Source organism: Homalodisca vitripennis, chromosome 3 (genome assembly GCF_021130785.1).
Source record: "Homalodisca vitripennis isolate AUS2020 chromosome 3, UT_GWSS_2.1, whole genome shotgun sequence".
Classification (NCBI taxonomy): Eukaryota; Metazoa; Arthropoda; class Insecta; order Hemiptera; family Cicadellidae; genus Homalodisca; species Homalodisca vitripennis.
Window position 1 is genome coordinate 51,013,177 of NC_060209.1, and position 11,033 is coordinate 51,024,209.

General features: G+C 42.3%; 1 protein-coding gene across 1 annotated transcript; it reads right to left on the minus strand.

Moving 5' to 3' along the window:
- Positions 1-2,168: 2,168 nt before the first annotated feature.
- LOC124358195 (extensin-like) lies at positions 2,169-6,501 on the minus strand. The gene is made up of 2 exons (XM_046810487.1): positions 6,242-6,501; positions 2,169-2,385 (listed from the first exon to the last, which is right to left on the minus strand). Exons 1-2 carry the CDS (start codon positions 6,499-6,501, stop codon positions 2,169-2,171), a joined length of 477 nt encoding a protein of 158 aa, XP_046666443.1.
- Positions 6,502-11,033: the final 4,532 nt, after the last annotated feature.

The following is an 11,033-nucleotide window of genomic DNA, read 5'->3' on the forward strand; positions in this document are numbered from 1 at the left end:
GGCACGACAATCTCCCAACCACCGGCACGATCTCGGAATCGCGAGAGACGAGGCGTTCTAGTAGGTCGCGGAGTCTACGTATCGCCAGCGTCGACATGGGTGAGAGAGTGTCCTAGGATGGTATGTGCAGGCATCAAGAGTACCACCGCGTGGGGGTCAAGCGAAATGCGCGTAGACTAGTGACACTGCGACGTGGTAGAGATTCCCGGGGCTGTAGAGATGGTATCGTCTGGTGGGGGGTGGGGCTCGAGGATGAGAGGGATGGAATTGGTGGTGCGGGATTGGGTCGATAGCGCGATCAGTCATTCGGATTTTGAGTTGAGCTGAGTGTCACTATTGACGGAGCTGCTGCACGCGTCAGGTAGTGGGGAGTCAGCGGATGAATGGTGTCTTTGGGGATGAATTATCGTAGGGGTGTGTGGACGTGAAAGTGAGGATCTGTTACGAGTCGGGAGGATAGTACGAGTTAGAGTATAGCGCATAGTATGACGTTACGTGTGATCGGCGGAGCGATAGAGTCTCGCCGGGGGTGGCACACATATATCGACAGGAGGGGGAGGGAGGCATGGCGGCGGGGGAGTGGGGGGTGCGGGGGGTCGGGGGGGGACGGGGGGGGATGGGGGCATGATGTGAGGAGGGGGGGTAGGATTTGGGCGATTGGGGGGGGTTGGGGGAGGGGGGAAACTAGATGTTTGGAGTAGATACATCGTAGTACGATATGGCCCTAGATCGAAGTTCTCAAAACAGGAGGAAGAGATGCTGAGTTTAGGGCGCTCAGTGACTTATGTCCTGATCAGTTAGGTCTAGGGCAGGGTTTTTCGCGCTTTGCTACTTTAGACATATCGAGATACAGAGTGAGGTTAGTATTAGAGACACGTTATATTACAAGTGTGCACATCAAAGGTGTGGTGATATTGTCATTCTTGAGTATGGCGGAGTTTTGCGACGGAGCGTAGATCTAGAGAGACGGCAGTTATCAGGGGGAGTTGGATATATATGCTATGATGTCGAGTAGTCAGAGCGTGTGATGACTGTATGATTGTGATTGTTTCGGGTAATGTGTGGGGGGGAGGGCGTTGGGGGGGTGCTGAGTGGAGTGGGGGAGTGGGGGAGGGGCAGGGGTGTGGATATTAAATCACAACTTGGTGGGTGCGCCGGGGGGGGGGGGGGAGGGGATGATTGTACAGTTCTGGGAGGGATATCATTTCCCCCTTTTTATGGCAGTGCTTAGCGGCGGTCGGGCGGGTGGATATTGTGAGATTACATGCTGGCATCTTAATCAAGGGTAAAACGAATATACAAGACGCTGGGTGGTGGGAGTCACTGAGCGAGAGCGCGAGCTGTGTACTACGAGGTTGTGGTGATCGATTAGTATATTATAGTGGGGGTGAGGCATGTCAGGTATTCCCACTACTTACATCCAAACGTAGAGGTTAACAAATACCACCAAAAAGAGTGGTAATTGTAGTGGGCTGGGGTTTTAGGACCTCGCTTGGTCTGTGTGGACTTGACGTCTTAGATGATGTAGTGGTGATACTTCTGGTGTACATGGTTGTGTGTTGCGTAGGACAGACATGAGGGATGTGGTCTATCTTATTTTGGGGGGAGGATGTAGGGTATATATAAGGGGGGGCACAGGGGGATTGTGTTAGTGGATATTAAAGAGGAGGCGATAGTTCTAGGCGCCAGATGAGCACTGTTGGATTAGTTCATTTGGACAACTGGGATTGGAGGCAGCTCTGGATGTGATGTATTGGGGTACTCTCAGAGATTATATGGCGATATCTTAGCGGTGAGTAACAATGATAGTTTGTGTGCTGGAGGGGTGATCTACAATAGATATATATGGGAGATATGCATATCACTGTCTGGTTAGTCTAGACAAGGGGGTTAGGGTCTGAGTGTGTGTGGGGCATGGATGTACGTTCACTTGGTTAAAGCATTTTGATGTTAAGTTGGGGCATGGTCTCTATCGCGATGAGGAGATTGTGATCTGCTGGAGTATTTTATAGGTATGTGACAATATAGGGTGGTCTGTATCGTTGTAGACTATCATGAGGTGGATGTTTGTCAACAATTTTATTAGAGGGAAGGGGTTTGGTATGGGCTACAGGTGAGAGGGTGGATAGGCATTTTAAATTTGCAGTCAGCTATTGGGAAAGTGTGAATCATTTTAGGTGTTGGAGAGTCGTGGTGTGATGTACGGTGATGGACTTAGAGACTGGGGGAGGGTAGTGTGGGGGTAGCTTCATATTCATCGTGTGTGAGTGGAGGATGACACATGTTGAGTGGTAGTGGCGGTGGGGGTAGGTGGTTGGGTAGTGGGTGTCAGAGGGTGTGGGAGAGTGTTTGTGTGAGTGTGGGGTGTGTTTGGGTGGTGAGCTTCTGTGTGGGGGATTAATACTTAGAGTGACTTATCCATACTGACGAAGTGTTTGGGAGTCTTCCAAGACGTTTTACGAGATTAGTCGGCAGGTAGACGGTATGAGTGTATTTTTAGAAGGTGAGGTGTGATCATATACCTTTCCCCCCGGAGGGTGATGTGGGTGTGTAGGAGGGGCTGTGTAGGAGTCGTAGTGAGGGGTGACTTTATGGAGTAGACTGACATTAGTGTCGTATGGTCTGAGCAATTTCTAGTTGGGGGTATATGGAGTGACGACACGGTGGTGAGGTAAAGCGTATATTTCTGGGAGTGGATGTATGGTTGTCATATTTTGGGGTGGCCCAAACGGATGAGGATTTCTGGTCTGAGTATTAGATGACAGAGAGAGAGTGGTTAGGGGTTGGTGGGGAGTGGGAGGTGGTTTTTTATAAGGGGGGGTGTGACTAGGAGTGGTTCATATTGACGAGGTATATCATGGTACGTATTTTGAGGATTGATATGGTGGACATACTCATGACTGTGAGTGTGTGTTGTGGGGGATGGTGGTGGAGTATTTGAAGTAGGGTGATGGTGAGTTTAGGTCAGTGATGTCTGATGGAGAGGAGGGGTTGTTATCTCGTATGGAGGTGTTGTGTTCTGTGGGGCTGGTTTGTAGAGTAGGGTAGTCAAGTGTTTTGTAATGGGGGAAAAGGGTGAGCATACAGGTGTGGGGGTGTTAGTATATTAAATTGTAATGGGATGAGACTGTATTTTTATGATGAGTAGGTGGTGTTGGGGGGGTGGAGGTTGCAGGGATGATTTGTGTTGGGGAGCTAATGTAGGACTCTTTTGGGATTTTAAAGGTGGGGTATGTGACAGAGATGATATTGGAATAGGGGGAAGGGGAAGATGATGGGGGTTTGGTGAGATATTGGACTTGGGATATCATGGTGGGGGGGAAGGGTAGAGACATGAGGGGGAAGGAGGACCTAACTTGTGGGGGGTACTTATGAATTCTTATCTATTATATTATATCTATGATAGTGGGTTTGGAGAGGAAGGGGGTATGGTGAGGATGGTTGAAATAATCTATCAATGGACAGGGTAGATGGAGTGCAAAATAGATCGGGGGGGCGAGGTCTAAGTGTGTATTGTACTGGAATACATCTGGTTGGAGGAGGAGGATGGTGGAGAACAGCTGAGGGGGGTTTATTTTTTGGGGTTCAAATATGTATGTCTTTTCGGTGGAGATTAGGAGTTGGGAGGGAGTAAGCAGGTGATTAGAGGGGGGATAGTGGGGTGGTGTGACGTTAGGTCTGGAGGAAAATGTTCGGTTGTGGGATGGGTGGAAATTCTAGATACACATGAGTAGGGTTGGTGGGTAGGGGTATACAGAAGATGATTATGTGGGAATAGATTGGGGGCGAGTTAAAAGGGGAGGGAATTGGTGGGGTGATGGGGTGACAGTGTAGTGGGTGAAGGAGAGTTGTAGTGTTAGTGGAGTATTAAAGAATCGGATGGTTGGCGAGATGGTGTGTTGTATTCTACTTATTCTGGTGTGACAGGTAGGTTGGGAGGGGTGGGCGATGTGTATAGGGAGCGGAGCTGGAGTGTGTGATCAATGTGGGATATGAGCAATTTGGGGGGGTGGAGGTTAGGGTGTAATAAGAGTGAGTAGGGGAGTGTTGTGGTGGTATTGAGAGAGAATATACTATGATTTACAGTATTCTGGATATGGATTTGTATGGCGAGTATGGAGGAGCATACGTTGGAGGAGAGACGGTTGTGGAGGTGGGATGGGGGGGGCGTGGAGGGGGCGGGAGGTATAGTTGGTATGGGGTATGTTTTAAAAAAATTTGGATATTTGAGATCTATATTAGTGAGATTTCACTACGATGGGTGATTAGAACATGGGACAAGAAGGAGGACAGTCTGTGGTGATAGTGATAGGGGATGTAGAATATTTTTTGGGGGTAGACAGCACACTATAAGTTGAAGGGATGAGGGCAGGTTAAAATGACTGAGGAGGGGGGGGATTAGGGGATTAGTGGGGGGGTTGTGATTGTGGGTGTTGTCGGATGTGTTGACCTCTAGGTAGTAGACATAGTCACGTTAGGAGTTTCTATGGAGGAGAGATGAGATTAGTCTGGCGGGGTACATAGGTAAGATTAGAGGGGTTTGTATAGTGAAAATCTGATACTGTGGGTTTGAGGTTGTTGGGGGGTGATGTGGATTTATATATGAAGGGTAGAGTTTGAGGTAGACGTTAGGTGATAGGGTAGATCTGGTTTAGTTGATCGTGTACAGGACTATGTACAGTTGTAGATTTAGGACGACTATTTATTTGGGAGGTATGTCAGGGTGGAATGAAGTTTTGAGAGAGAGTGTACTCTGTAGTGACATGTGGTTGGTGTGGGGGGGAAAAGGGTGTAATTTTAGGGGTTGGGGGTTGGAGGATGTGTGGTTGGGGTGTGGGGGTTTGGGGTATGATAATTTGGGGTTAATGGATGGGATGGGGGGGTTATTAATTATGTGTTTTAATTAAAAATTGGGGGGGGGAATAATAGGTGAGGAGATGGATGGACAATGATATGACAGTGTAGCATACGGAGAGGCTAGTAGTGTATAGGGTTTTAGGTAATTCTAGTGTAGGGGGAGTGGATGTGGTGTCATGGGTTCTGCATGTGTGGAGTGGAGGTGTTGGTATGTGTGTATGTGCGAGAGGCATTGTGAGGTTTGTGGTTTGCATTGTGTGGGGTGGGGGTGGGGGGGGTGGTGGGGTGTTAAAGTTGGGGAAGTTTAGTACAAATCAATGTAGGTTGAGAACTTGTGGGGTTTTTAAATGGGTTATGGGAGGTGGGTTGAGGGGGGGTGGGGCGAGGTTCGGAGTGTGTGTTTATTAGGGAATGTATGGGGGGTTTATAGATGGGGAAGGTGTGTTTATTTTAAAGGAGTGTTGGTTGTTTTAATTTATGTGGTAGAGTGGAGAGAGATAGTGGGGTTTTGATGTGGGAGGTTTTGGGAGTGCTGAGTGCAAGAGAGAGAGAGGGAGGTGGTGTGGGTTATTTTATGGTATATTAAGGGTTGTTTGGTGGTAAGATTGGGGAGGTGAGAGATTTGTGTTCATTAGGGATCGCGTGTTAGAGTGATGAAGTGTTTTACGTGAGTGGAGGATGATGGGGCACCGAGTGTGAGGGTAGTAGAGTGGTGAGTGGTGATAATTTCTCGGTTATGTATTAGTGTAGATCTAGTTTTAGCTGTGGTCTTCTGAGGACTCTAGAGGGGAAATAATAGTGAGATTGTGGGGTTAACATTTAGGGAGTTTGGGTACAAGGTGGAGATATGGGGGACGAATTTCAGATGTGGGGGATGGACACACACAGAGGAGTGACTGTAGTGACGTGAGTGGTGGAGGGGGGGGTGTGAGGTGTTAAGTGGGTGATTGGGTCATGACTCATGGGGGGAGTGGTGGAGGGGGGGGGGGGGGTGGTGGGGGGGTGGGTAGTATTGATATGGGGTACAGTGTTTTAGGGTGTAGAGGTGAGAGGGATTTATAGGGGGAAGTGGTGTTGGTTAGAAAAGGAGGTGGGGTGTGTGTTTGAGAGGTGTTTGCTTGTAGGGAGTGTGTTTGTGTAGGGTAGTATGATATTGTGAGGGGTTTGGTACTAGAGTGAGTATTGGTGAGGTGTGTATTATGCGATGTGACATAGGTTAGGTGGTGACGTGTGGGGTGAGTTTGAGCGTTGTGTAGAGGGGAGGGTGAGGAGATTACTATACACTACAGTTGAGAGGTAGGGTCGATCGGGGCAGGGAGTCGATGGTCAATGTTGGGTGTGTAAAATTTATGAGGTTATTGTATAGGTGACATGTGATTTGTACTGGTGGATTTGGGGGGTTTGAGTGTCACTTTTTGTTTGATTGACAAGGTGATGGGGTGCAATGTAGTGAGATATGGGAGTTGGGACGATGGAGTGGCCGAGAGGTGTGATATCGTGAGGGGCGAGAGTGTCATTGTAATTTTTTGGAGTGTGGTGGGGGAGTGAAGGAGAGTATTGGTGTGTAGTGAGGAAAGGTATGTTTGATAGAGACTGATGGTGGTGGGTTGGTGGTGGGGGGGCGTGGGGTTTGTTACCAAACATTTCATCATTTGTCTATATAATTCATATATTACAGAGTTTTTCTGTTAGTTATTATATTATGATAAGATATATGTTTTTTGATAAGGTATGTCGTAGATTGTGTCTCTGGGTATGTGCTGTAGAGATCTTGAGTGTATATATTCTGCTTAGAGATGGTTGTGTGATCATTAGGGTGCGCGTGTATATATGGGGGTAGAGTCGGAGTATGAGAATACAAACGATTGAGTAGGATATTGACAGCCAAAATCTTTAGGGTCAGAGATGTGTAGAGATTGTCATGACTGGAGACACTATGGGAGCCTGTCAGTGTATAAAGGTGAGTCACGTCTCTGAGGGTAGAACAATGAGATATCTGATCTGGTTAAATGGGTGTTGTAGGCGCAGGGACGGATGTGCACGGTGTCACTTTCCTTTCTAGCTGATGGACTCTCTTATGTACTTGTAATATTGCGCAGGTGGATAGGGCAGGGAGAGTTCTAAGAGTACACACACATTACTTAAGGAATAGTCTTGAGCATGCATAGTTGAGGTTACGAGCTTGACTCTAGGGAGGGGGCTATATAGGAGAAGTGCGTGAGTCGGGGTGGGAGGTTGTTGGGGGATGACGGGAGTGGTGGTATGGCGGAGTGGTGGTGTGGGGATGGGGTGTTGTTGGAGAGCGTGGACACAGTGGTAGATATTCGAGGGGTTGAGAGGGAGATGTATGAGAAGAGTGAGTGTATGGGAATATGTGGGTTGATTTTTGTGATTCTTTAGGGATTAAGGTGATGGGAATGGGGGATCGTGTTCGGGAAATGATTAAGCGGTTGATTTATGTTTAATATTGTAGGAATTGATTTTTATATGTAGAAGTATTTAGGCGGTTCACACTATTTGTCTGTTGCGCCCGGGGTAAACCTTTCGTAATGGGACACTAAAGACCTGCAAACCCTGCTAAAAGTGGTCAAAGAAATTAGAATAGAGTTTCCATACGAGAACAAATATAGATAATTCAAAGGAATCAGGGAGTAGGGTGGTGATGACCCACCTTTAGCGGATAATTTATGTTCCCTTCACTAATAATTATAATGGTAAAAGAACTGTGTACTACAGCTGATTTTGATATCAAACTATTAAAAGAAGTTATAGTACCGCTGTTTTGCCTAACACTTAAAGGTTGGTATGGACTTGTCATGTTAAGACTTTTGGCATTTTGTGTTCACTGGTAAATAAAATGCTGTAGAGTATAATAATAATCTGGTAAATTTAAAAATAATTGTGTTAAAACTGAAAGTAATAAACTTAAAATGTGTAAAGATTGTAAATGTGTTTTAAATTTTGGAATGATAAAAACAGGACACCTACATTTGCTTATCATTATAAATCCGATGGCGAGCTGCTGTCGAGCTAGCTATTCATAGTACATACCATAGGATAAAACAATATAGTCCAGTAGTAAACCTAATTCACTATAGATAACCAAACAGGTATTACGGTTTAACTTTCGTGAGCTCTTATTGCGTTTAACTCCTTTCATTCATAGTAAAGATATATTGATGTTGTAATTAATTGGGCTTTCTTATTAAACCAACTAAATACTAAATATTTATTTTAAATTTAGGAAATATTTCTACTTTGGTAAAATCTTAAGGTCATTATCGTACCATTTCGAATAAATTCTTTACAGAGGGGTAAGGGCATTTGCAGTTAAGAATTTAATAAATTGTCTAGAACCTACTATCCATACACGAACATAGGTTGACGTATGATATATGTTATTATTGGTAATATAATAAACGCTCAAACGCTAATGATAAAACCTACGAGATAAAAGTTTCATCTGCATAAATATTAAAAATGGGCCAGCTGCTGATCTTATTGTAAGATCTACATCTGTATTAAAAATCATTGGTTATGTTCCCAGGGTCACCGTTGGAAGAGTTAAGCTGGTATTAACTTACACATACTTTAAACAGTGAATTTTTCCCCAATTAAAAAAGCTGTAAAATCTATAACGTAACAGTAAGTTATTATAGTCATCGTCATATTAAAACTTTTAAATCTGTTAACATAAAACTTTATCTTCATATGAGTGAAGTCGGGTAGCAGCTGTTACATTGTGGCTCTCCACTTAACTGTACATCTCGGATTGGGAATTGAACCGCCAGTTAGGCAATGGTTTTAGTATAATTTTGAGTAAATTTATTAATAACTCCCTTGGTAAGGGAACTAACGTGTTTATAAAATAATTTTGCAATACTCTTCCCAATTTTAATTCTTGGCCTATTTTAAAATTGTTCCTAGAAAATAAACACTGTTGTGCGTTTTATTATCCAAATGATGTATTGTAAATTTGGGTTAGCTAAAACTTACAGTAATAACTACAGTAGTTCAAGCCACACTGGGGGGGATTGAGGTCTATAAAATAAAAATTTGACAGTCTTCTATGATTCCCATAAAATAATGCTTAATATGTTTGTTTTTTAAGTTATGAAAATTTACTTCTGCTATCAAAAATTGTAAAAATACCTCAACGGTTTATTAAATAAACGAATTAGTTTTCTTTGTAAATCATTTCCCTTACTGCATGTAAATTTATTTCTATCTATTTTATTTCATAATAAACAACAGAGAGGGTTTCACAAGACAAAAGTTTCGTTTTAAAAAACCCCGTGTTGTAAACAATTTTGATCCAATAACGAGAGATTTTAACAAATGCATCTGTCAAAGAGGCTCAACCGTTGAAATCCGCTGCAAATTCGCTACCTTGCTACACGGAAATTTCCGGCTTAATTCGAATAAATTGACTTGGGTCGTCAAAGAGTTTTGTTTCATTTCATTACCTTCAACTGGTGTTTAGTGCGATGTTTGAAACAAAAAAACTTATTAAACGTTAAAATTGTGTTAATATGATGCGGGAGGCCAACACTGTATTATTTGACACCCAAACCCCTAAGTGTATAAACAATCCTTTCCCTCGAACTAACCTCCCGCCTACAGCAAAAAAGCGTTTATGGAATATTCAATAACAGAATAGAATTTTTAAAAATGTCTGAGGTGAAAAAATTAAAATAGTATGGTTTAAAAAAAATGTAATGGTTTAAATTTTTTTATTTTTGGTATAAAACACAATTTGATAATCGTATGCAAAGTCCCCTTCAGTTTTTCGCATTTTGGGTCAGAAATTTAATAACCAAAGTAGCACGAAAATTACCTTGGAAAATTTAAACGTAAAACCCCCCAGATATTGGTGTGGTGTTTTTTAATTTAATTGGATGTTATGAAAAACGATTAAAAACAAATTTTTGTTTGTGTTAACGAGACTTTTAAAATTATGCTATGCAATTGTTTTAATTTAAAAATTAGTGGGTTTATCAGATTTGGGCTAACATCCAAAATACTCTTAAAATGGTTCATGTTGCTTAAAAAAGAATTGGGTTTCCTCTTGATAGTTAAATACGGAAAATAATAATAAACAAAACTCCACACAAAATAAAAATAAATCAGGATATTCCGAAAATTTCGCCAAGTAAAAAAACGACCACCTGTTTTTAGACCCATCCCAAATTTTACTCCTTCTGTTTCTTAGCATGCGTTGTTATTAGCCTTTGGGCAGAATATTCCTCTTATTGCACTGTATTACAATAAAGGGCACTTATGTCATCACAATGGGTAAGTTGATAATGTCAGAAATACAAAAACAAATTGTACCTTGTGAACGGAAAAGTATAAACAATCTCAAGGTAATACTTATAAGCCATCTTGATGTAATAACGATGTTCACGGTTTACGCCATCAAAGAGCAAAACTTCAGTCAAACGTAACAGATATGTGATTTAAATAACTACGTGCCCTCTAAACGTTCTGTAACTAAACTCAGAGGAAACTGAATATAGAAAATTTTGCTTAGGTCCTCTGAGTATGATTTTTTACGAAACATATATGAGGTTTAATTTGGGTACAGTTTCATCACTTAACATCCGTAGGCTTAAAATCTTAAATGAAAATCTACGTATTAAAAAAAATTTTCTAATACATCGCAATGTATTTTATTGGCCCTTTCCCACTTGGCTTTAATTAAAATCGGCATTTTAGTTATACAGTAATATTGGAATTATAACACGTAACATTAAATTGCCATACCCTTCATTCCATGGATTTTATTGAAATTTTGGTAATATTCCCTTTGAATTACAAAGTGACTCTAAGGGAAAGTAATTCACCGATTAGCAGAAAACTTTGGACTGGGTTTTGGTTTGATCTCTTTCTAAAGATAGACAAAAACCTATTTTTTAAAAACATTTTTTAAACACTTTTTTTAGATACTACAGAAGCAAATACTCGAACATGTCCGTGCTCCTAATAATTGAGAAAACTAAATTCTTGGTTTCACTTACGAAATTTCCAAATAAAGGGATGTCAAGGAAGCAATTCCCATGCACATTGCTATTAAATTAAATCTAAATACTTAGTATCTTTTAATATAATATAAGATTATTAATCTAACTTTACTCAGGATGTAGACATACTCTTGTTTTGAGTACAACTTAATC

What these genes read in the sequence shown, in the direction of transcription:
- LOC124358195 (XM_046810487.1), bottom strand. Translation starts at nt 6,501, where the DNA reads ATGTTTGGTAACAAACCCCACGCCCCCCCACCACCAACCCACCACCAT. An exon ending in CAAACCCCCCAAATCCACCA is followed by an intron (nt 2,386 to 6,241) that starts GTACAAATCACA and finishes TCCCCCACACAG; the next exon opens with AAGCTCACCACCCAAACACA.